The sequence below is a fragment of the Dunckerocampus dactyliophorus genome, chromosome 3, assembly GCF_027744805.1.
Source record: "Dunckerocampus dactyliophorus isolate RoL2022-P2 chromosome 3, RoL_Ddac_1.1, whole genome shotgun sequence".
NCBI lineage: Eukaryota > Metazoa > Chordata > Actinopteri > Syngnathiformes > Syngnathidae > Dunckerocampus > Dunckerocampus dactyliophorus.
This window is the reverse complement of record NC_072821.1, coordinates 27,916,587-27,944,127: the sequence shown is the minus strand read 5'-3', so window position 1 is coordinate 27,944,127 and position 27,541 is coordinate 27,916,587. Positions and strand designations below refer to the sequence as shown.

General features: G+C 40.1%; 1 protein-coding gene across 1 annotated transcript in view; it reads left to right on the top strand.

Moving 5' to 3' along the window:
* Window positions 1-1,689: 1,689 nt before the first annotated feature.
* The window catches only part of shcbp1 (SHC SH2-domain binding protein 1), a 37,991-nt gene continuing 12,139 nt past the window's right edge, over window positions 1,690-27,541 (top strand). The window contains exons 1-8 of the mRNA XM_054771772.1: window positions 1,690-1,953; window positions 2,678-2,899; window positions 10,635-10,750; window positions 19,317-19,525; window positions 19,629-19,724; window positions 19,806-20,036; window positions 20,160-20,337; window positions 25,388-25,508. Of these exons, the coding sequence (XP_054627747.1) occupies window positions 1,779-1,953; window positions 2,678-2,899; window positions 10,635-10,750; window positions 19,317-19,525; window positions 19,629-19,724; window positions 19,806-20,036; window positions 20,160-20,337; window positions 25,388-25,508 (1,348 nt within the window). The 5' untranslated portion in view covers window positions 1,690-1,778. The remainder of the gene's footprint in view (window positions 1,954-2,677; window positions 2,900-10,634; window positions 10,751-19,316; window positions 19,526-19,628; window positions 19,725-19,805; window positions 20,037-20,159; window positions 20,338-25,387; window positions 25,509-27,541) is intronic.

Here is a 27,541-nt window from a genome sequence, read left to right as displayed (position 1 = left end):
TTACAGTGTGTGTCTTTTTCCCTGCTTTGCAGTGTTTTTTGTTAGACTTTTTGGCCTTAGCCCTGAGCTTCTTAGTTGAGTGTTTTTGTTGTATTTTTTGTATATTTATTACCTGCGGTAATAAACATACATTTTTCACCCAGCGCTTGTTCCTTCTGCATTTTGGGTTCCAACACAGCCTATCGTGACAAATGTTAGCAGACGTTTTACGTCACAGCAGTCCTTGCGTGAGCACTCAGCCTGTTAGTCTTCTTATATTACAGTAATTGCTGGAGGAATAAGTGCTCTGAGGCATCAGTGAACTGGAAGAAAACACTTCTTTATTATAATTATAACAAGGAAAACATTTTCACAGATTAAGAAGGTCGCCACAACACGTCACTACTGCCATCTAGTGGTCACAACGAGATACAGCATTTAAAAACAATATTGACTTTATTGATGAAGATGAAAAATGACAGTTGTTGCTCCAATGTATTTATTTTTTAAATGGATAAGTGTTAATATGGGGCTATACAGCGAAGCAAGTTTAGCGGGTTAACATTTCATATTGCTTTTTATTCCTGGTGCTCGACTAAAAAAGTGAGTATATCTAGCATATTCCCTGCTAGGATGAAAATCGATCTCGCTTATGGACGTATAGGGGAAAGACGTATATCTGATATGGACGTCATGTTTAGATATCTAGTTACCCCTAAATGATCAAATCTATAAAGTAGTAAAATAGAATAATTACCTTGCTCATTTTCTGCCTCTTTTTGTAAACAACTGGCTTTTGATGTTTATCACTGCCACCCCTTGGATGTATTATTCTTGCACCACTGCAATGTATTGTGGGTATACAATCTCTAAAACACATTTTAAAAAAATAACTTGGAGTGAAAACTGTAAAAATAGACTTAATTAAAACAAAAAAGCTATTATGTGATGGATATTTCTTTTTCTTTTTTCTGCAGTCCAAGAGTTATTCTGCAGTCCAAGAGTTATTCGTCTATTTTCTTATGTAATATATATTGCTTGTCTAAAATTGTTCCTTGTTGAATAGTAATGCCAATTGCACTGTTGACTTTGCTATTCATGATTATTGTTCTGTACAATTTTGTACTATTGTATGTTTTGTAGGTGATGTTTTGTACTTCACTGCATGTAACATGTAACTGAAATAAAAATATATATTTTTAAAACGCACTTAAGTGCCAATTGGCGATGATGAGAATGTTGTTATTGATAAACAAGAAAATTGGCCGTATTATGGCCGCGTTTCAATTTACGCGCTTGCATACTTACACATGATTTTAACATAGTATACTATATTGTATACACTACATGTTTCTTCGGGCACGTAGTTTGACAGTGCAGTGCTGTCCCAAATCGATTACTGTCGTTGGACACGTACCGGAAATGGCGATGCTAATAGTGTAGAAGTGCATGACTTGAACCACAGCCAAAATATAATGACGGAAGTAATCGATTTGAGACACGACGCAGTACATTTTATGACAGACACAGAAACAATATCGTGTTTTCCACATTTCCTAATTAACAAATGAGAAACAGGGAAAAGGGCGGTGGGGTGGGAGTGGTGTTGGCTCGCACTCCTATCCTGAGGGTGGCGATAATGTAAGTTGCCGCGCATGAACTGCTCGACTTCGAATGGCGGAAATGTTTGAATTTAGTGGGCGTGAACGATTCATGTACAATAGCTGTGTCAAGTTTTGCACCATTGAATTTTAGTTCACTGAAATATATATGATTAGCTGTGTGTGGTAAAATTGCAAATGGAGCAAGAAAGGAATGCTAAGCCACTAGCTGGAAGTTCGCCTGATCAGACCGAAAATAAGAACGCCGTGTCAGACTTCCTTGTTGTTGATTTGGAATCATTTGTCGAAGCCGAAGACCGGAACGACATTGGAAGTTCTGATGCGGTACATAATATTCGGGAAGTGACTCAAGGTATATATCTCATATTGATCATATATCTTCGTTTTTTGTAATATGCGATTTTTAATGAATGTCACGCCGCATACCTGTACACAGAGATACAGATAGACTACTGTGAGAACGTATGGACTGTGCATAGTGTCATCGTGCTTTATCAAACCACAACGCTTTACTGTTTACTGTCAAACACGTTGATTTGAGGACGCTCGGTGCTGGTGTCTGAAAACACTACTGTTCTCGACCAAGGCTCTCCAAAGTGTGGCCTCGGGTGCATTTGTGGCCCACAGCTCCGGTTTTATTGAACCACAAGGAATATGTAGTATACGTAGAAAGTAAACATAAAACACTGTGAAGGAGGATGACGGCCACATTGAAAAGAGAAAAAGTTGTAATATGAAATGTTTGAAGAAGATATCACACTAACAATAATTATTGAAATATATTAAATAGATGGTCATATCTTGACATAAGTCATTAGTTCCTCATTAGTTCTTCATTAGTTCCTCGGTAACTACTGTATATTTGTGTATCTGTATTGTAAAGTGCGTCCAGCGTATTTAAACGAAGAGCAAAAGATAGGGCATAGTGGCCTGTGCATTTTTTTAAATTTTAGATTCATCAGTCATAAAAGTTCAATATTTTAAACTACAGGTTCACTACAGCTTGACCAGACTAATGTAAAATGTGCTTGTATGTCTTTTGTTCAACTGTTTAATTCTATTTTTAAATTGTACAGCTCTGTTCCAAAATGAAGGTCGAGAGAGTGATGAAGCTGGAAGTGATGATGATGATGAAGATGAAGACAGTGGCACGAACCACTTCAACATGGTAAAGACAGGAACGCAGCTTCAGCGATCTGAGCGCAGTGGAGGAAGTCATTCAAGTTTGCCAGACACTTTTCAGACAGGCCGCCTTCTGTTTTATGAGAGGTTCAAGGCCTACCAGGACTACATCCTTGGTAAGAATCAGACTCATTGGACACTCACACAGACTGCATGGAAGGTAAAATACAATTTATATTCACATCCAGTCAAGAAGTATTTGAGCCCCTGACAAGCCCAGTGTAGTTCATCCAATTTACCATGCAATAATTTGAAAATAGAAGGAATACAAGAAACATGTAAAAGCATGTAAACTTTGTACTACAACTGTAAATGTACTTGTTTTTCTCAAAGTTGATCTGAGAAAGGCCCTGAAATCAGTAGTCTTAAAGTACTCATGACACCAAAACATGTTAATCGCGTTATTTTTGCAATGGAAAATAACACTGAAAGGCATATTTTCTAGATGTGTGCTCGAATGTTGAAATATTTACTGTTCTGGATGAATTTCTGTAGTTTGTTATATACATCTTGTTATGTCTTATGTTGTCTTGTGTATAAGCTTCTACTTTTTTCTCATGCTTTGAACCATGCGGCTCATACAGTAAAGCGGCTAATAATCTCGTGTGCTTCCGAGCAGTGCCCTCATCATGGAGAATGCGTGGAGAGGTGTCGGGAGGGCCGTGCAATAAACTGTAGTAACAAATGTGACCAGTAGATGTAGTTATGTAGATGTAGATGTAGTTACAGTATGTGGAATAACTGAAGAAGAGACACTTGCTTCCATATTCTGGCATGAGAACATAGAAGCACACCAGGGCTGCTCGAAGAGTGTGTCCGACCACAGTACACCTTGCTGGGCCACGCCAGGTGGCTTCACCCGCTCTATATCCTGGTTCTACCGACCTCCAGGACAGCACACTGGGGCGCTCCTGGAGTGTGTCCGACCATAGTGCACCTTGCTAAGCCACGCCAGGTGGCTCCACTCGCGCTATATTCTGGTTCTACCGGCCTTGGGGTGGCACACTGGGGCACCCGTAGAGTGTGTCCGAGATCGATTACATTGGTGGAGCCACGTAGTGTGTCCACCTTTACGATAGTGATGATATCACAGGGGTCTCCAACAGGTAGCTCGTAGGCTAGCAGTAGCTCACCAACAGATGTTGAGTAGTTCAGAATATTTGCTTTGCCTTAGGGCTGGTTGATATATCAATATTTTAAAAATATTTTAAAGATATTTCTCTTAAGCACGATATCAAAAACAAACATATTATTCATATTGATCTAGACTGGATTTGCGCTGTTCTCTTGTATCTTGATACGGAGGTCTGCCTCGCTGTGCTGTGTGTGTCAGAGCTCCTTAGCGGGGCTGTTCTACCCCCTCCGTGCTCCGTGCTAGATCTGCCGACATTCCAAACCCTCTTGGTGACATATTTTCTCAAAAGCGACTAGTGACAAATCTAGCTCTTTTTTTTTGGCTTCGTTGGAGAGCTTTCTGGCATTTGGGAAGTAAAAGTGAAAGTAAAGCCCCCACTGCACACTGTAGTGGAGATCCACGCATCCTTGGGGCACGATGCCACTGGGGTGGATCTCGCCCTGTTTTACAGAGCAGATCTCAAACGTAAATGTTCCTTAATCTTCAATAAATTACTACTCATTACACTCGAGTCTCATTGGGACTCAGTCACTTACTTACCTGTCAGTGTGTCACAATGTGTGATGGAAGAACGATGAGTGATAACTTAAAAAACTAGTCCTAACTACAAGATAAAAGGTGGCGTCTGGATGTGTGTCCAGATGTAGTTATTAGGCTGTCTAGACTTTAAGAGGGTTTTTTTGTAGTTCTTAACCTAATTAAGTTGTTTTTACTCACTTTTTTGTCTCTCTGAGCTTCTGCTTTCTAAAAAAAATAATACTGTTCAAAGTAATGTTTTTTGAGTTGGTGCTTGACATTTTAAAATATCCTCTTAAACAGAGCACTTTATTTCATATGTTGTTCTTTTGTGCTTTTGGTATTAGCTGAGGATTTGAGCATAGCTACTGTATATTGTTATAAAGAAGATGATTATATTTTACTTTTTCTATATTTAGTTCAACAAGAGAATTGATTATTTTATTTTAGCAGCTATTTTAAAGATTTTTTAAATGTTGATGAAACAACTTCAGATGCATATTTGACTTTGTCTTAACAAAAAAAATATTGGGATATATATCGTACAGGTATATCGGTATTCAGCATAAATTTATTGGGATATGAGTTTTGGTCCATATTGCTCAGCTCTACTTCACCTCTTAGTATTTTGTAAGTAAGTGTCCTATTCAAACATGACACCTGTATTTAATGACAAAGGAGCACACTAAGTGGAGATGTGAATAAAGAACAATTTAAATGTTGGCAGTCACATAAAACACAAATAGCTCACCTCTTCTTTAAAGTAGCTTTAAAGGAAAACTGCACTTTAAAAAAAAGTCCTTATGTGAGACATGAACACACGTCTTTCTCATTTCTGTGCATTCTAAAGATGCAGTAGACGCCCCTACAACGTAAATAATCCGTTCCGAGAACCTTTATGTTATAGGGTATTTATGTTATACGAAGCGTAAAATACATGTAAATAGCCTAATCCGTTCCAAGATCTTCCCAAACTCACGCCTTGGCCCTTCAAAATATTCAAAGTCCACCAAATATGGTGGGAAAATATAAGAAAACGTTAGCATAAACATAATAGAATAACATTCCAATATAAAATAAGGTAATAAATAAGATTACTGCAAATGAATAAAACTGAAAAACAAAAACAATCTTACCGTTCACGAGATGTCTTGATCAGGAGCACGCAAGTGGAGGTAGGAAGGAGGAGGAGGAGGACTAGCCTTAAAGAGTCTAAGAGTCAGCTCGTCTCACAGACAAACGCACACGCACTACACCACATGTGTCAAACTCGTGCCCTGGAGGGCCGAAACGCTGCAGGTTTTCTCTCTAACCAGTTTCTTCAACAGGTGATTTAATTGATGAGCTCCTTCCCTGAAAGTGAAGGTGTTGATCATTAAAATCACCTGCTTTAGTGACTGGCTGGAAAGAAAACCTGCAGTGTCTCGGCCCTCCATGGCACGAGTTTGACACCCCTGCACTACACGATAATGCTGTGTGCAAAATTTAAATTTGTAACTTAACTTAATTGTTTAAGGGCGACTACGAAGAGAAGGAGGTTGAAGGGAGAAGCCTGTCTCTCACACAAACTCGCATACGTGCTGTATAAGTCAGCCAATGAGATAGGAGGTGCCCTGATAATCAGCCAATGAGATGAGAGCGGAGGCGGTGCCCCGAAAATCAGCCAATGAGATGAGAGCGGAGGCGGTGCCCCGAAAATCAGCCAATGAGAGCGTGAAGCGTCAGATGGCGTCACCAAGTGTTAGTCTGAACTTGCACAGACTTGAGGCATTAATAAAGTTGATTGGAAAAAAAAAACAACAAAAAACCTTGCACCGGCTTGACGCTTTACGTTATATGGAATTACTTCTGTAATACGATGCAAAAACTTTACATAAATTCTTTACGTTCAGTGGAATTTACGTAAAATGTGGTTTATGTTATGCGAGGTACTACTGTATATATAAACAGATAAAAAGAGGCAGCTCACAACTGCACGTAGTGGCACACAACTATGCAGCCAACAAAGACCACTATTACAACACCTCCATGCTACATGCTGTGACCATGTAGTAACAGGTACATTCATGATAACATGTAATAATTACTGTATTTTGCCGTATTTTGGTCCTTTTAAGCATTACCGGAACTTCCTTCCTCTGCGCATTGATTTCACATAGCAACATAGAAACAAACGGCCACACCTAGTCTTACCTTTTCCTACCTCAAAAATAAAAACACAGCAGCAGTGGCAGCAGCTCCAATATGTAGTCTTAGCTTTGGGTAGTAGTCTAAGGCATTGTGAGCGTGACGCTGACGCACTGCAGGGAAGTGTGTGATGAAGCTAGTCGCTAGCTGGCTAGTAGCTATCCGTGTGTTGTGGTGAAGTGTCAATGCGCTAGTAGTAGTTCAATCGGCCGATGTAACTGTTATTAATAATAATAATAACAATGTCTCTGTAGCATGGTTGATATGCACTTCACATTATATGCAAATGGAGCGTTGTTGCCGCTTTTGGAGTCTTTTTTAGAAGGCTTTATAGGCGGAAGAAGTGTTTCCCATTACAGTATGTGCAGTAATGAGCTTTCTGTTGATCTGTTTTTATATCTTTAGAACACACACAAAGGAGAAAGACATATGTGTTCATGTCTCTCATAATAATTGTGGATGATGGGATGAAGTGCAGTTTTTCTTTAATAGAAAAGTTGGATACACCTGCGCTGTCATAACGCTGGACTCTGAATTTATACTGTTTATACAGGACAGTCTATAACAAAAATATTTAAATTGTTGATTTTGTTAATTTTGTTATTTTTAATAAAAAAATATATATTATTGAACAATTTATTTCCCATGTATTTGTATTACTCTAAAACAGGCATCAAATAAAATTTTGTGTCAAATAGTACAAAATTTTGTACTTTTGTACTAGTCACATAATACTATTGGACTAAATAGGTCAGGTCATGTTCTGCTGTTTTTTGAAAAAAGTTAAATAAACAAGTTAATAAATAAATAAGTCATAAAAATTGTTATTTGCCATAACTAAAAAAAAATTGCAGACGCAGCAGTGGCACGACACATGCAGCCCACCACCACAACTTAAAAAAGCTTAAAGCGCACTTAAAGTGAGAGTCTAAAATGCTGAGCCTCTTTTTGTTACCTGACCTATGTGACTAGTACAAAAGTACAACATTTTGTACTATTTGACACAAACCTAAATTTTATGCTAATACATGGGAAATGAATTGTTCAATAATTAACAATTAACAAAGTTAAATAATTTAAATATTTTTGTCCTGTATAAACAGTATAAATTGAGAGTCCAGGTTATGATAGCGCACATGCTTCCAAACAAGGATTATTAAATATACTTTGACAAAAATAATTTATTTATTATTTACAAAGTACATCTCCACGCAGTGTGTTTATTTGTCATTAAATACAGGTGTCATGTTTGAATAGAACACTTATAAAAATACTAAAAGGTGAAGCAAATATTCTTTGGAAAACTACTCAACACCTATTGGAGACCCTTGTGATGTGTCACTGTCTAAAGCCGGACACACTAAGTGTTGGTTGAACAACTTAGACATATCTAGTATTTTGAAGACAAGCCATAAGTACTATCATGATAATAAGAGCAAGATTGTTACGTGACCACATATAGCACATGTAGCCACATATAGCTCGCCCGTGATCGAGCTAGCTACCACCAGAGAGGCAGTGCAAAATGGGCAAAAGACTCCAGAAAGTGAGCAATCACACACGGTGGCATAGATAGGCTTTGCATGACAGATGACAGATCATGAATTGACTACACATTTTATGAACTATTTTTTTATTTGCACGATAATAAGGAACAAAATGAATGTCAACCGGTGCATGTTTATCAAAATAAAGCACAGTGAAACATTTCTATGATATTTTAAATATTTTTCAAACTAATTGTGGTCAATATGTCTGTAAAAAATAAGCTACTGCATATATGTATCTATATAGCATATACAGTATATCCATTATTACAATATATTAATATTGTTTTCAAGTAAAAAAAAAAATAAAATTTGCGGCTTTTATTGTGTAGTGGATGGCCGCCACGATCAATTACATTATAGCGGAAACCCTGGGCAGCTAAGATGTTGAGTGATGTTTTGTGAGAGCACACAGTAGGCGACACATCCTGGAAAACTTTTGGGAAGATTGACAAGTTGAATGGCAACACTTTGCTCTTATCTTCCTCAAACGCTTCGTATCGGATACATTACGTAGCTATAATCTCCTGTGAATTATATGATGACATAATGGCATACATGTTCAGAATAATGAAAACAATTAATGAATTTCATTATTCATTTACATGACGCTAGGGCAACTAACGATTATTTTCTTAGTCGACTAATCTGAATTTAGTTTTTTTGATTAATCGAATCCAGTAATCCCTCGTTTATTGCGGTTAATTGGTTCCAGACCCAACCATGATAAATGAATTTTGAAGTAGGATTACTTATTTATAAATGAAAAATTTTCGTAGTTATGGCATAAAAAACCTGTTTTGGGTCTTCTAAATAATTTTTTAAACATTATTAGAGCCCTTAAGACATGAAATAACACCCATATAGTCACTAGGGATGTACCGATCCGATCTTTAGGAGCTATTTTCATAACCATATTTAATTCCACTAATTCATGTTTGTAACAAAAGCTTATTAAAAAAAGGGGGGGGGATCGGATCGGCACGACTATAAAAAAAAAAAAATTGGATCGGAAGCCAAAAATGTGGATCGGGACACCCTAATTGTCACCTTTCCATCCGTATTACCCAATAATACTGGTGAGTGTACAGGTATATATAATCAGACAAAACAAGTAATTTAAGACATGAATAAAACTCATGCTCACGTGTGTCGCAGTAAATGTGTTCCAGTGCTAGTAGGGGAGCAGAATGAGTGGCAGACAAGATGTGACGTCGGGGTTCAGAGTTGAGTTTTAGCTTGCTGTGTGCTATGCAACACATGATCGATTGATATGCATGATCGATATGCAACAGTAGTCCGTGTTATTATGATATCTTGTTGTTATTATTGTGCTTGTTGTGAGATTATTATTATTATTATTATTTTATTTTTTTTTATTTTATTTTTTTCCCCCCTGTCCTGTCCAGCCTTTAAAGCAGATAGAATTGTAGATCTAAATGCCGTCAAGTGCTCAACAGATTTACTCTGCCAGGGAGAAGTGTGATATACACTTCCCCTGTCATACAAAATTTATTTGACTTTGATGCTTGTTATAAAGCAAATTTGGAGCGACCAAACGTGCGTGGGTTTTCTGCGGTACTTCGGTTTCCTCCCACATTCCAAAAACATGCATGTTAGGTTAATTGGCGACTCTAAATTTTCCATAGGTATGGTCCTACATATCTTTTGTCTCTGCCGGATGTTGGGATCCTTCAGTTTTGAATTGGTTGAATTTGAACTTCACTTTTGTCCACTCGCAATCGCATTGGTTTAAGTCTGCATATTCATTTAATGCCAAATTGAAAGGGAACGTTTAACAAACACTGTAGAGCAGAATCCAAAGTACAAAAATATATACAGCCAGGGATAAAGCCACATTTTCAGGGGAATATCCACTCTCTCATCAGTTTTCATAGTGCGGAGATTGGAATAAATTAAATCTTCAAGATTAAACACTCTTAATGCACAACATAATTGTCAAACTTACTAGTTCATATAACTCACACAGAGCAATGATGAACTTCATGCTCTGTCTCCTTTCTTTCTGCGCTGAGTGGGCGCTATGAGATGTTCAGGCACACTGTGAGTGTTATGCACTAATTGTGTGAATGCTTGTTTTTCATTTTTATTCATGTACCCCCATTAACAATTGACCCTGGCGTGCGCGTCCCCCACTTTGGGCACCTAGGTCAACTAAATAAAATCAAATAAATATAAATCAAAAGTAATTGTCCATTAATTGAATAATTGATAAATAATTGATTTATCAATTAATTGTTGCAGCTCTAATGATACACATCTATTTACTGAGTCTGGAAAAAGTCTGGAGAAAGTGTGGAAAAAGTATGGACTTTTGAAATGCCAAATCCATAGGAAACCTGTTCATAGCTCGAACCTACCTACAGGCAGAGTGAAATGTGTAAAGATGTGTCACAACTTCTCATGCCCATGTTTGAGTTTTTGTTTTTGTTTATGTACAATTAGGTGACTGCAAGCCTTCAGAGGTCAAGACCTTCACAGCTGATTACTTGAAGAAAGTCGTGCAGTCATCTGGTTGGGGAGCTCTGTGGTCCACTGATTTATTTGATGTCCTGGTAGAGGTGATACATTTCATATACTGTAATCATTTATAAGTGCAAACAAATATTCAGTTTGAGGAATATGGAATTATTTATAGAAATGGTGAAAACAAATGACAACGCAAAGGGCAGTTTAACTGAATGAGATTAACTGATGTCATTTTTGGAGGCAGTTAAATAGAATACGAAAATAATTTTGCATATGTGTGCACATGTGTAGTAGTGTTCAGAGTTAACCAATCACATTACATGTCAACTGTCAACTTTCCCGTGCAGCAGTGGCGTGTGGAGAGGTTCATTGCTGGAGAGGCACTGACTCCTTGGGAGTTTATTTTATGTTAATACAGGTTGTTCATTAAGAGGATAACAAAAAAAGAAGAGAATAATTCACTCTTGTTAAAATGTTGTTTTCAAATACTACTTAATCCCATTTATTATTTTTTTATAAACTGAAAAAACATTTGCATTTTTACTTTTTTATTTGTATTTGAAGTACATGCACACTATTCTTCTCAAGAAAAAATTGTGATACTTTGTTGTAAAAATCTACTCACCTCTTGGTGAGCTTGGACATATATACTGCATACATAATCCTCCATCTTGGCAGTCAAATTCATTAATTAATTAATTCATTCATTCATTCAGGAGAGTATAAAAACATCTTTAATGCATTTCATTTACTGCAAAACAGCTGTTCTAACTGGTGTTAGAGAAAAATGCTGGCTTTGACCAATACCTTCCGGCTCACGCACACTCCCACCTCTTTAAAGGGATATTTGGGATATTTTGACATGAAGTTGTATGACATCCACAGTAGTTCTGGTTAGTTGGTGGGGCTACTTAAGCAAAGAGAGTGGCTTCTCAGAACAATATGCGTTCAAAAGAGTAATACCTTTTGCATCACAAAAATGCCTCCTTGAAAAAATCAGACCTCACAATCGCTCAACAATAATTTTCTCTCCCGTCGTATCACTGTGCGTCCATTGTTGTGTATGTGCTCCAGAGCAGCTGAAGACCCTCTCGCGTCGCATCCGCGCATGTAAACAATGTGGAATGAAGTGGGGGGGTAAGTGACTGTTAATGCACTACACTGCTCACGGGGATGTCATACAACTTCACATCAAAAAATCCCAACTGTCCCTAAGGGGAGGTGGATTACTGCAGCACTGCCCGTATGACATATCGGTGTACAGTGTTCCCTCGTTCCATCGCGGTTCACGTTTTGCGGACTGTTTCGCAGATTTTTTTGGTGTGCAATTTTTAGTGCGTATGAACGCTGTTACAGGCTGAGCCTGGCTCTTTAAGAAGAATTGCCCTTTGGGAAGTTCAGTCTTTTAGGGTTGTGCTTTAGCACAAGGTTGCTGTGTCTGTCTCTTCTTCTGTGTGCACCGCTCATTGTCTTCTGCGTCCTTATTGGCTGTAGACCATTGTCAATCAATCTTTTTTGTGCCGTTTCCTGTTTGGTCATCGCTAGCAACCTAGCTAAGCGTGTGAACTGCTTACTAACTGCCAATAAAGAACACAAGAAGAGGAAGAAGCTAACCAGCTGTAGGGCACCATTATGGAGTAACTGAATCTTGGGTTCAAGGAGGAGGACGAGGAGGAAGGAAAATACGACAAAATGGCGCCGCGTGAGTGGCTGGCGGCTACAGCAGCTCTGTACTTTTCTTCCACCTTTTAGTGTTTTTATAGTATTTTAGTCTTCTTCTTACTTTTTCTTTTGGTTGCATTTTGTCAAGTGTGCAGCTCTGTAGGTTCATATTGTTACTTTTCTAGTCTGCGCCTTGATGCTCTTTGAACTTTTCAGTTCAACTGTGGGAAACTTCTTTAGCCACAGCTCCCCATTCAAACAAGGCTCCATTGTTTACACCCGGGATCAGCTGTTAGCCCTGTGCCAACTACCCCCTCTCTGCACGGAGAGGCCGGAGATCCCCAAGGAGCTGCGGAGGAGTAGAAGAGGATGCAGGTCGGGAGTGAAGTGCAAGAAGCGGAAAAGACGGTACAAGCCATGTCTACCGTCTGTCATCATGGGGAACGTAAGATCTCTCCCCAACAACATGGAAGAGCTAACGGCGTTGACCCGACTGCAGAGGGAGTACCGGGAATGCAGCCTCATGTGCTTCACGGAGACGTGGCTGAGTGAACTTTCTCCGGATTCACACGTCACACTGGACGGATTCCAGCTGGTACGAGCGGACAGGAATGCAACGGAGAGCGGTAAGAAGAAGGGAGGGGAATCGCTGTGTTTGTGAATGATAGATGGTGCCACCCGGGACACATCTGTGTGAAGGAGCAACTGTACACCAGAGACTTGGAACTGTTCGCGGTTAGCATGCGGCCATACTACCTTCCGAGAAAGTTTTCACATGTTATTGCTATGACTGTGTACATCCCCCCCCTCAGCGGTTACTGCTGCAGCTATAGAGCAGATCCACACCATCGTCTCTCAACTTCAGAACCAGCACCCCCAATCCCTCCTCCTCATCTCCGGTGACTTCAATCATGCTTCCCTGTCCTCTGCTCTTCCCACCTTTAACCAGTATGTCAAATGCCACACTAGAGACAATACAACTTTGGACCTCCTGTATGCAAACATCAAGGATGCATGCACCTCATCCCCCCTACCCCCGCTGGGTCGTTCCGATCACAACCTCGTCTATCTCGTCACAGACTACACTCTAGTAGTGAATAGACAACCCCCTGTGAAGAGGCCTGTGAAGCAGTGGTCTGAGGAGAGCAGTGCTAGGCTCAGAGACTGCTTCCAGACAACAGACTGGGAAGCGCTCTGTAGTCCCCATGGCAGTGACGTTGACAGCATGACTCACTGCATCACAGACTATATAAACTTCTGTGTGGAGAACACTGTGCCCTCCAAGTTGGTGCGGTGTTTTCCCAACAACAAACCTTGGGTGACCTCTGAGATTAAGGCCCTGCTGAATAAGAAGAGGATCTTCAACTCGGGGGACAAGGAGGAGCTGCGCAGAGTCCAGAGGGAACTCCGGCATAAGATCAGGAAGGGGAAGGACTGCTACAGGAGGAAACTGGAGAAGCGGCTGGAGCAGAATTATGCCAGGGAAGTCTGGAGAGGCCTGCAGACCATCACAGGCCATGGTAAAGGAGTGGGGAGAGACCAAGCCAGTGGGGACAAGATCTAGGCAGATGAACTCAATCTGTTTTTCAACAGATTTGAGTCTGACCGTAGAATCCTCAAGGACTGTGCTGACCAGCTCTGTGGAGTTCTCAGGCACTTGTTCTTGTTCTCAGCCTGAGCCTGGAGAAAGCCCCGGCCCTGTGGAAGACCTCCTGTGTGGTCCCGATACCAAAGACACCGCGTCCCAAGGAGCCTAACCACTTCAGGCCTGTTGCCTTGACCTCTCTCCTGATGAAGACCATGGAGAGGATTATCCTTCAGCACTTGCGACCCCCTGGTGGGCACTCAGCTGGACCCCCTGCAGTTTGCTTACCAGCCTGGGATTGGAGTGGACGACGCAGTGATCTACCTGCTGCACAGATCACTGCTACACCTGGAGGACAGCGGGAGCGCTGTGAGGGTCATGTTTTTTTTACTTCTCTACTGCCTTCAACACCATCCAGCCGTCACTACTCAGAGTGAAGATGGAGAGTGTGGGAGTTGACCAACACCTGACTGCATGGGTTATAGACTACCTCAACAACAGACCACAGTATGTGAGGCTCCGTCACTGTGTATCTGACATGGTACTTTGCAGCACAGGTGCCCTTCAGGGTACGGTGCTCTCCCCTTTCCTCTTCACCCTCTACACCTCGGACTTCACACACAACTCCACACAGTGTCACATCCAGAAGTTCTCCGACGACACAGCCATCGTTGGTTGTGTTTCAGAGGGGAATGATCTGGAATACAGGATGGTCATCAGGGACTTTGTCAGCTGGAGTGAGCTTAACCAGCTACAACTCAACACCAGCAAGACAAAGGAGATGATCATTAACTTCCAGAGGAAAACATCCCATTTCACACTGGTGAACATCCAGGGAGCGGACATAGAGTTGGTAGACAGCTACAAATTCCTGGGTGTTCACCTTAACAACAAACTGGACTGGTCCGTCAACACCCACGCCCTCTACAAGAAGGGCCAGAGTCGCCTCCACCTGCTGAGGAGACTGAGGTTCTTTGGTGTGTGCAGGACTCTTTTACGGACCTTTTATGACTCTGTGGTGGCTTCAGCCATCTTCTATGCTGTGGGCTGCTGGAGAGGGGGCAGCACGGACAGGGACAGGAGCAGGATCAATAGACTGATCAGGAGAGCGAGCTCTGTCCTGGACGGTCCTCTGGACTCTGTGGAGGAAGTGGGGGAGAGAAGGATGTTAGGAAGCTAAGCTGACATCAATCATGGACAACATCTCTCACCCGCTACATGACACTGTGGGTTCCCTTAGCAGCTCCTTCAGCAACAGACTGTTACACCCACGGTGTAAGAAGGAGAGGTTCTGCAGGTCCTTCATACCGACCGCTGTCAGGCTCTACAACACCTGCACCACTTGAACCATGTGTCACTATCTTGCTTGTATCTTGTATCTTGCTTGCTGCTGTAACAAGTGAATTTCCCTGCTGTGGGATAAATAAAGTACAATACAATACAATACAACAGGAGCAATATGTTTTAACAAGGATACAAAAAATGCTACCGTGAAACGTGCCAGGACGAAGAGGCACAATAAGAGGAGTGAAATATGCGTGAGTCACTTAATATTTTTTTGTGTCTAATCTAGTAGGTTGATCATTAAAATTCAAACGAACTTTGAACTTTGAGAGTGTTTAAATGAGAGAAATGTGAGAAAATGTTGATGCCTGCCCAAGAAAAGTGTATAAAATGTATTGAGGGGTTTTACAGCCTTAAAACATATAATAATTGTAAGAAAATAAAGTTGGCTACTTAGTGGATTTCACTCGATAAACGAAGGAACGCTTTTATTTTTGGATTAGCAAGAATAATGACTTTACTCATACATTAAAGACATTGCACATGCTGGAGAAAGTCATGGTGTATAATAAATGTTTCTGCAACATTATAGTGTTGGCCACATGCTGACAAACAGAAGCGAGCATGCGCCATCCCACATCCAGTGCATTCAGATGTTAGGCTCGGCTCGGCTCGTGCACTTAAGATAAGAAAGCTGAGATTCTCAGCAGCCTCATCTCAGATTTAGCGCTAATATTTCAACCTCTATGGCATTGATTGAAATTACGGAGGAAATTATGCTATAGACTACAAAGTGTGCAGCTGCAGTATTTATTGATCTCACAAAAGCCTTTGATACAATTCATCATAACATCCTAACTGCAAAATTAGAAAGGTACGGAATTAGAGGATTAGTTTTGAATTAGGTTAAAAGCTACCGAGCAAACAGGAAGCAATATGGAAAGCTAAGAGAATACACATCTGCAAGTTTAAATATGACATGTGGAGTAGCTCAGGGGTCAATACTGGGACCAAAACTGTTCAACTTGTATGTCACTGCCATCTGTAAAGTGACGAAAGACTTAATGTTGGTATTATTTGTGGATGATACTACTGCCTTTTGGTCTCGATAAAGCACATAAGAGCTAATTTAAAAAGTCACAGATGAAATGGCCATATTAAAAAGAGATGGCTTGATTAAAAACATATTATCCTTGAACTTCAGTAAAACTTAAATAATGCTATTTGGTAATAGCAGAAAGGACACGTATGACCAAATACAAATAGACGAAGTGGACATTGAAAGGGTAAACGAAAATAAATCTCACATCAAAAATATACAATATATATGCGAGAAATACTTCAATATTGAATAAAGCAAAATTTGTTCTTGATCAAAAATCTCTCAATACTCTTTACTGGTGTCTGGTGTACCATATCTGACTTATCGTGTGGAGATATGGGGTAATAACTATAGAAGCAATCTTCACTTGCTAAATGTACTGCCAAAAAGATCAGTTAGGATAATCCATGATGCCGCGTATAGAGAACATACAAATCACTTATTTTTAAAATCACAAATATTAAAATTCTCTGATTTATTACATTTTCAAACAGCAAAAATAATGCGTAAAGCTAACAATAACCTATTACCCAAAAATGTCATGCAATACTTTTCTGCAAGAGAGGAGAAATATTATCCTAGGGAAAAACTAAACATGAAACACTTACATGTGACAACAACACTAAAAACCCACAGCATTTCAGTATGCGGAATCAAATTATGGAATGTATTGATTAAGGAACTCAAACAATGCACCAAGATGAGCGAAACAATACAAGCAGTTGATGTTTGCAAAATACAAGGAAGAAGAATCTTGAACATGTTTTGTTATGTTCGTCTCTATTCGTTGTTATTTCTTTATTATTACACTGATTAGAATATATGGTTTCTATTTATTATGAATAAAATCTTAATTACATCACCATATGTGATGTATTCCATTATAACCTGTGTACGTGTTAAAAAATGAAAAACTAAAATTAAACCACACCATACCTCTTCCTGCTTTGAGCAGGTAAACTGCGCCCCTTGTAACATGCACGCACAATAGTTATGTTTGTAGCTAATGGTAGCAATTTAGCAAAGTTTAGCTACTAGTGTCAGCTATCATTGAATGGATAGCATAGCACATAACAACTTGAATTGTGGGTCACTTCTCTGAAACTGCTTTTGTGTGCGCGTACGTACAACAGGCGTGTATGTGAATACCAGACAGCCGTGAGTGGCCAGTCATTTTATTTGGGCGGATTTTTTTGTTTTTGTTTTTTTTTTTTATTTAATTGTGTAACTGTTGAGAGGCATTCACACATAAAATTCTGCACCATTTTTGATCTATTTATTATTATTATTCCAGCTGCTTTGGTCCTCTAGTCCCACATTTCTCAACTGATTCTAACCATTGATACATCAAAATGTGCGGCTCATTCAATAGGTGCTATCTAAAAATAGATTAAAAACGTAAATTAACAAAATAACACAACATAAACACATTATTCTACTGCAACCACAACTTGCTAAAATGTAATAAATATATCAAACTAAATAAACATGTACCTTACCGTTTTTAATATAAAATGAAATATATAAAATGGAAAAAAACACAACCGCTGCTGGCAGTGACGTCGACAAACGCTGTTCCTCTAAAATGTCGGCCATGGCCCATAATGCATTGAGCGATCATGTACGAGTGTCACGAGATTTCGTCTTCGCCACGTGATCCAAGATGGCGGCGTAAACAAACCGGACGGTATTTTGGATGTAAACAAGTGGACAAATGCAAACCAAGGCCATTTTTTTGCTATTTTTCCAATAATAGGAGGAGGCTAATAGTAGTATTAAGAAAATCATAAACAGTTTTTCTATGCTTTAACTACAAAGATATTACATTTATTAATATTGAATCCCACGTGGAAATTCACTTATTGTCTGGAATTCACGAGAGTCTGGAACCCATTAACCGTGATAAAGGGGGGATGGCTGTACTTCAATTTGTAAAATGTGATACCTTTACAGTATTTATTTTGAGTCCATCCTGTTTTGCTCATTTGTTTTAAACTTATTTGCCCTCCATGGACCATCATCACACAATTTTTCACGAGGAGAAAGGAATAGATGTACATAGAGCTGGATTTTAATTGTAGTTAAGGCTTTTAATTTTGAAGAAATTTCTGGATGTTGTTTCGATATACAGTGTTCCCTCGTTTACCGCTGTGGATGGGTTCCCAAAATAGCCAACAATAAGTGAAATCCACCAGTAGTAGTAGCCAACTTCTTTTTTTTTTTTTTTTTTTTTTTTTTTTTTTTTACAATTATTATATATGTTTTTGAGGCTGCAAAACCCCTCACCACTTTATTTTATACATTTTTTCAGACAGACAATAGCATTTTCTCACATTTCTCTCTTGTTTAAAAACTCAAATGTTCAAACCTTTGTTTGAATTTTAATGATCAACCTTAATGATCAAGACTAGAAATTAAGTCACTCACGCATATTTCACTCCCGTGACTGTGCCTTTTCATTCCTGGCGCCGTTCCGCTGTATTGTAGCGTTTCTGTATCTTTGTTAAAACATTGCTGCAGACGAAGATTCATTTACTGTACTGTACAAGCTAGCAATCAAGCAAGCTAGCAATGACACAGGAGACATGGCAGGACGACACAAAGGAGATTGACACTCAACTTCCCACAATGCAGTTCTTCTTAAAGGGCCAGGCTCGGCCTGTAACAGCGCTCATACGCTGTACTAAAAAAATCCGCAAAACAGCGAATCCGTGAAAGGTAAACCACGATAGAGCGAAGGAACACTGCATTTGTTAAAGTTCGTATATTGAGAGATACATATCTTATATTAAACAAATAATTACATTATTAAATTAGCAGTTATTGCAACATAAACACACACAAAAGTACTGAAAATTGATACCGTTGAGTACCGGTTATCGGTTGAAATGTGAAATTTACCCATCCCTTGTACTAATAACACGACAAGACGCACACCAGCAAGCAAACCGAGGCGGACGCTAGCTGAGGTTCCACTATAGTGACAAAATGAAACAAACTAACCAGTGGGTGGTCATTATTTCAGGTTCATGATGCAGACTTCAGTGATTTAAAGGCTTGTGTGAAGCTCGTGCTTCCTCTGAAATGTGAGGCAAGAGGATGTGAAATCAATGAGGAAACCATGACTGCTCTGCTGGAGGCAACTCAGCACAAGGTGCCCCTAATGGAACTTCAGGTGGTGTATGATGAGTCTGGGGACTATGACCAGACTGCTCTAGGCCTTGAGCACCTCAGGTATGGCTTATTTTGACAGGCATCATATTTCACAGAGATCTTGGTGTTAGCATTGTAATAGAACTTGTCATTTCTTAAACCACTCTTACCATTGCATTTTCAGATTTTTCTACAAGCATGTCTGGAGGGTTTGGGATGAAGAAGATGGGGATGATGATTATGACTACTTTGTTCGTTGTGTTGAGCCTCGTCTTAGACTGTGAGTGCCTCTGCTCTGATATTATTTATATAAAATGGATAAGTAGATATAAATCTTGTTTTTTAATTTGTCTTACCACAGTCACTATGACATCTTAGAGGAAAGAGTCCCAGCAGGTCTTGTGTCAGAATATAAGATGTTACTGGAAAACTGCGAACAGTGCTTCCAGGAGTTTTCGGTGCTGCGCAGGAGCCTGGGCAATGATTCAGACTCAGAGCTGGATAATGTTTCAATGGTGGAGGGCCAGAAGCTCGATGACCAGTTAGAAACATTTAAGCGCAAGTTGAACATCATTGAGAATCCATTGTTAAGGTAAGTAATGTTTTTGTTTTTAAACACACATTGCCACTTGCTGTTAACTATTAACACCTCCAACTTCTTTTAATCCACATTTCATCTAGGATCCAATTATTTCTTTACTTTTTACAAATACAGGTATGTGCTTGGCTACAAAGGTAATGCTCGTCATCAGTTCATCCAAAGTCGTGGGCAAAGAGAATCGGGCATCAAGGTGGCCCATGTGGTCACAGCATCCTGCACCACCAATCAGCTCCACTCCCTCCTCAATGACAGGCTTCTATCTCACTTTTCGTCTGAAGAAACTGAAATCCAAGTAGGTACTTGACATTATTGTGTGTGGACTCACACTAGGCAAATCGTACCGTGCTTGGGCCCACTTCGCACCTAAAGTCTGGCACGTATTACTTGCGTGAGTGCACTGATCTATGCTCAGTTTCGGAACACTTCCCCTTCTTTGGCACAATTGGAATAAATGGGCCAATTGCACATGCTTATGCAACGTGTACAAGTACGCCCCAGTCTGTAAGGCAGGGTTGTCCAAAGAGTGGCATGGGGACCAATTTTGGCCTGCAGCTCATTTTTTTATTGTCTCTCGGCATGTTGTAAAAAGAAAATACATTATTGATGAGATATACACTAGGTCCCCAACTTACGAACACAATTGGTTCCAGACGACCGTTCGCAAGTCGATTTGTTCGTAAGTCCAACAAAAGGTAATTTACCAATTACAGTATATAGGTACTACATGTACGTGTATACATATATACATATATGCGTATGTATGTAAATATGAGTTTGGTTGTAGTAGTAATATTAAACGAGGATAATTAATGAAAAAAAAACAATAATAAAAATGATATAATAATACGTAATAATACGTAATGATATTGAGTAATGAGTGGTCGAGCATACGTCGTTGGTGGTGGTGGAGGAGGAGGAGGAGATATTGAAAAAAGGACAAATCGTCGTCGTCGTTAGACTCTTCTAAAAGAGGTAGTGTTCTGTGGGTGTTGTAGAATTAAGCAGGCCTATTAACTCTTCATAAACTTTAATCACACGCTCTGTCCGGGTTGCATCGTACAGCTACAATTTAGCTTTCCATTTCTCCTTTACACTCTCTGCCCACCGTCTTCCTGTTGGTCCCATGAGCAGTGTCACAGTGCCCTCTACTGGTCAAGCATGTAGCAGTATAAATATGGATACAAGGCAAAATACTTGAAAATATAGACCAGTCAGCTTGCATTCGTATCTCCGAATGTTCGCAAGTCGGATCTTCGTAAGTTGGGGACCTAGTGTACAGTCGTCCTTCGTTTATTGTGGTTTATTGATTCCAGACCCGACTGCGATAAGTGAATTTCCATGAAGTAGGATTCACACGTTAGCATTGACTGCATACTTGGTGGCTATTGTCTCATCAATGTAAGGTTAAGTTCCTGACAACTAGTGGTCAGTGTAGTAGAATACTACTGCAGTGGCACAGAGAACACATATGCAGTGAACATTCACACAGGAGCCACTGTAAGCCACAACTCACGCCAGCAACCAGCACTATCCTCACTGCTAACCATGCTAACACTCAGCAACTCTACAGTAGCTAGCTGATGTCACACACGTCACTTCCCAAGCCTTGCCCAGGAAAACTGCACCTTTTTTTGGAATTTTGGCCATCATCCACAATCCTTATGTGAAACATGAGCAAACATTTATTTCCCTTTTCTGTGTGTTCTAAAGAGAGAAAAACAGCATGAGGGAGCTAACAATGCACGTCATGGGACACACATATTTCGCAACTATAAAGCTCTCCAACCACCTTCAAACCTCCAACAATGTTTTATTGTTTTATAATCATGCTGTGATCATGCAGTCACAGACAATTCATGATAATATGTAATACTTACAGTATTTTACTGTATTTTGCATATATTACCGCAACTTCTTTCCTGAGCGCATTGATTTCACCGAGCCCATGGATAGGAACTAACACTACTTCCGTCAACAATAGTGGTATAGAAACGCATGTCTGTTTGCAACTACTAATCCTCTCAGACTTCGTGAGAGCCTCTGCCGACGACTAATTTTTTTGACAATCCAGAACCTTATATTTCTGAGTCTGAATACACAGAGGATGAGCTACAGGTTTTAGAAGCTGACCCGCAAGAAGAGAGTGAAACTTCATCGCAGATGGGGGCAAGTCATTGCACCGGCATGGCTTGGTGATGTAAATGTGGAGCTTCCCAAGCCCTGCCAACAGAAATTGAGTATTTCTGCTGCACTGAGTGGTATACAGTGTTACCATTGATGGAAAGGCTTTGTGTGTATGGTGAGGAGGACATTGTTCCAAGAGATTGCATCACAATGAACAGAAAAATTGTTAGCGGGAACAGATTGGTCAGTACAGACTGGTGTCCCATCACATAGTTTTGCAGTGAGCCTCTTACTTGTTGGTAATGACGTGAGGTGCTGCGTCACTACGCCAGAAAAAGTTCTTCGTGTTGGCTGCTACAATAACAATGTTGATGTAGCTTGGTTTATATATACAGGTCAGTTTATGTAAATAGACCATTCTAGGCATTTTTTGAATATGTATCTAAAAAGAAAAATCTCTTAAGAAAATAGAGTTTAATTGTGAATGGACATATTCCTTTGCCTTCACTGCCAATGGCGTTGGCTTACCCGTGTGCTTGATGTGGGGCAAGAAATTACCAAACAACAGAAAATGTAATGTTGAAAGACATTTTCAAATCAAGCACTCAGCTTTTTCTGAAACCCCCCCTCAAAAAAACAACTGCAGATGGGTGTAAGAGAGCGATTTCTGAGCTACTATGGAAGGTTAAGCAGAGCACTTTCAAGAAGTGGATGATTGTTCCAAACTCAACTACAGCTGATGGTGTTATGGCTGCACTGGAGAGCATAAGGAAGGGAGGAAGCCGTTCACAGATGGGGAATACATGGAAGAATCTTTCATGAAAAGATCAGCTTCATCTATTCTATGAATTAAAAAATCTACATAGTTACATATACATACATATACATAGTTTAGTATTTAAATTATTTCAAAGTAGGCCTACACATGATTTTAAAAATATACAGTACATATATTTAAAATATTTAAACTTTTAAGTTTATTAGCTCCAGACTATTTTTCTGCACTGGAAGAGGAGGCAAAATGGCTGTTTTGATGATAAAGGTTGTCGACGCCTGCCCTAGATGGACCAAACACAAACAGTTAATGGTTTGGTCCACAACATATTAGAAACGAGGCAAAAATGTCTATCGCTGTTTTCATTCCATTGCTGCTGAGGTTGGGAGCAATAAATCAGTCATTCAAAATTTTTTGAAAGATCCTGAGCATTATGGAACAAAAAACTCAAGTGATAGACCCAAAAAAATCACACCTGCGCTGAGCCGGAAGATCCGATTGGCTGTCCATCAAGACACAGGGCGGTCTTCCACCCACATTAAGGCCCTTACTGGTGCCGACTGCAGCGCAATAACCATCAGACGGCATCTGCGGAAAAAGGGTTTAAAAAACAAATTCAAAGACCTCGTCTCCTTCAACGCCACAAAACTGCCCGTTTAGACTTTGCCAGGGAGCATCAAACATGGGACATTGAAAGGTGGAAAAACGTTTTATTCTCTGATGAGAAAAAATGTGACCTTGACGGTCCAGATGGCTTCCAACGTTACTGGCATGACAAGGAGATCCCACCTGAGGTGTTTTCTACCCGGCACAGTGGAGGGGGGGGGGGGGGGGGGGGGGGGGGGGGGGTGATCATGATCATGATCTGGGGTGTTTTTTCATTTTTCATTCAGTGGAACACTGGAGCTTCAGGTGGTGCAGGGTTGTCAAACGGATGCACATTTTGCAGCGGGCATCCCTCAGGCCCTCATCTGTGTGGTAACAGCTGGGTTTGTCAACAGGACAACACTGCAGTTCACAATGCTCGCTTGACCGAGGACTTCTTCAGGGAGAATAACATCACTCTTTTGGGCCATCCTGCATGTTCCCCTCATTTAAATCCCATAGAGAACATTTGGGGACGGATGGCATGGGACGTTTATAAAAATGGCCATCCTTTCCAGACAGTTGATGCCCTTCATGAAGCCATCTTCACCACTTGGAGCAATGTTCCCACTAGCCTCCTGCAAACACTCGCATCAAGCATGCCCAAACCAATTTTTGAAGTGATTAACAAGAATGGTGAAGCTACTCATTACTGAGTCCTACTGAGAACATTTTTTTTCTGGTTTGGAGAGTTTTTTGTTATTTTTTGAGCGATGGGCCTAAACTTTTGATCAGCTAATAAACAGCCTATTTCCGTTTAATTATTGTTTTCAATGAATTACTTTTTCAAAATGCTTTTTGTGTCACCTCCCTTACTGCTTTTGCATATTGTAGCTCTATTTAAAATCTCATTAAGATCCAAATGTGCAAAATGCAAATTCTAGCAATTTTTCGACTGGTCTTAAGATTTTGATCAGGAGTGTAGTTGTTCATTAATTGGATAATCAATTAATTGTTACAGCACTCGTTCAAATATCTTATATTGAGCTAAATAACTACATTGGATTAGTTTTAAGCATCTTTAATGCATAAAATGCATCAAAGTGGCCCCCCATATCCTTCAGTTTTTCTGTAAAAAGTTTGGACACCCCTGCTGTAAGAGCTCCAGCTTTGGGACTGTTTTGCAGCTGGTGGGTTACAGCTCATATCCATTGATCTGAGTCCATTTAGTGGACTAAAAGAAAACACCATAGTTATTGAAAAGATGCTAGTTTGCCTCCTGAATACTGTCAGGGTTTTCTTGAGCAAGGCACCAACTCGACCCACTATTGCTCCTTAATGTCATTGTCCAACTTTTTGTTGGTTCATTGTAGCTCTGACAGATGAGTTATGAGTTAGCGTCAATGTTTGTTTTGAATTCATGTATAATTTGCATTATTGCCGATTCATGAATGTCGATACTGAGGGTTGAGGGGGGCTCTGTGGGGTAAATTCAGGGCATACAGTCATGTGGAATAATCAGGACACAGGAGGATAGCTCGTCTACTCCAAACTGCTGAACACAAAAAGGTGAAAATTAGGAAAAACACCCTCCCTTACTGTATTGCATGTGATACTATTTATCTGACACTGATGTGTGCGGTCTGATGAATACAATCTATCAGTATAATACTGTATTATATATACTGTAGAGTGACAGATAGATGGCTTTACCACTATACTTACTTAATCCCATGAGGGCTATTAAGGTGTTACACATGTTCACACAACATATGCACAGGTGTGTATACATTTTGGCAGTTTATTTCTCCAAATGTAACTTTTTTTTGTCTTTGTGTGTGTGTTTTTGTCTGCGTAGTTCCATAGCGACCCTGTTTCAGCAGTGGATTCATGCCATCAGGGTGACATGGTCTTTGTCCTCCCAGGAGTGTACATTGTTGCCAGATGCATCTTCCTACCAGACTCCATCACGATAGAAGGTACATGGCATTCTGATTCTGATTCTTTGTTGTAAAAGTCTGATCACCCCCTGGTGAGCTTGGATATACTGTATAACCAAGAAGAGGCGGCCTCAGCTTTCTTCCCAGTGTTTGATCAGGAAATGTTAAAGAAAATACTAAAAGCGATTGGAATCACGAATAATTGAAATCATACAGGAAAAAAAAAATAAAATAAATATATATATGTGTGTGTGTGTGTGTGTGTGTGTGTGTGTATATATATATATATATATATATATACATATATATATATATATATACACACACACACATATATATATATACACATATATATATATATATACACACACACACACACACACACACACTCCTGATCAAAATCAAAATTTTGCACATTTGGATCTTAATGAAGTTTTAAGTAGAGCTACAATATGCAAAAACAAGAAGGGGGAGTGAGACAAAAAGCATTTTGAAAAGTAATTTATTGAAAACAACAATTAAACTGAAATAGGCTGTTTATCAGCTCATCAAAAGTTTAAGACCACAGGCTATAAAAGCCCAAATCTGCTAAAATTTTTTATTTTCTGTCAGACATTCACACTGTCATGCCTTCCTGATGGCTAAAGCTAAGAAGCTTTCTCTTTTTGAAAGTGGTCGGATTGTTGCGCTGCATAAGCGAGGCCTCTCGCAGCGTGCCATTGCTGCTGAGGTTGGGTGCAGTAAGACAGTCATTCTAAATTTTTTTCAATATCCTGAGCATTATGGAGCAAAAAAATCAAGTGGTAGACCCAAAAACATCACACTTGCGCTGAGCCGGAGGATCCATTTGGCTGTCCATCAAGACACAGGGCAGTCTTCGACCCAAATTAAGGCCCTTACTGGTGCCGACTGCAGTGCAATAACCATCAGAAGGCATCTGCGAGAAAAGGGTTTAAAAAAACAAAAAAGGAATTCAAAGACCTCGTCTCCTTCAACGCCACAAAACTGCCCGTTTAGACTTTGCCAGGGAGCATCAAACATGGGACATTGAAAGGTGGAAAAAAGTTTTATTCTCTGATGAGAAAAAATGTGACCTTGACGGTCCAGATGGCTTCCAACGTTACTGGCATGACAAGGAGATCCCACCTGAGATGTTTTCTACCCGGCACAGTGGAGGGGGGGTCCATCATGGTCTGGGGTGCTTTTTCATTCAGTGGAACACTGGAGCTTCAGGTGGTGCAGGGTCCTCAAACGGATGCAGATTTTGCAGCGGGCATCCCTCATGACTGAGGGCCCTCGTCTGTGTGGTAACAGCTGGGATTTTCAACAGGACAACGCTGCAGTTCACAATGCTCGTTTGACCAAGGACTTTTTCAGGGAGAATAACATCACTCTTTTGGACCATCCTGCATGTTCCCCTCATTTAAATCCCATAGAGAACATTTGGGGATGGATGGCAAGGGAAGTTTATAAAAATGGCCACCAGTTCCAGACAGTTGATGCCCTTCGTTAAGCCATCTTCACCACTTGGAGCAATGTTCCCACTAGCCTCCTGGAAACACTCACATCAAGCATGGCCAAGCAAATTTTTAAAGTGATTAACAAGAACGGTGGAGCTACTCATTACTGAGTACTACTGAGAACATTTTTTTATAAACAGCCTATTTTTGGGCTTTTATAGCCTGTGGTCTTTAAACTTTTGATCAGCTGATAAACAGCCTATTTCAGTTTAATTGTTTTCAATAAATTACTTTTTCAAAATGCTCCTCGGGCTCCCTCTCGTGGATAGAGGAAGCATTACAGCACCATTTTTCTATGCTTCTTGTGTGACGTTCTGCAGGACAGGACCCCTGTCCTGCGCTCTTATTTTGGCGGGCTGTGCCTTCTCCGGGGAGGAAGAGGCAGCCGCTTCTCGCCTGTTGGCCGCGCACCTGCGGCCAGTTAACATTTGTGGCGGATAAAAGGCCAGCGCGGTCGAATGTGCTGCTGGCTCATTGTTGATTTTGTCGTTACTGTTGATGTTGCTAGTGTTCCACGTCTCCTTACCGGTGCCGTCACTTAAAGGAGTACTT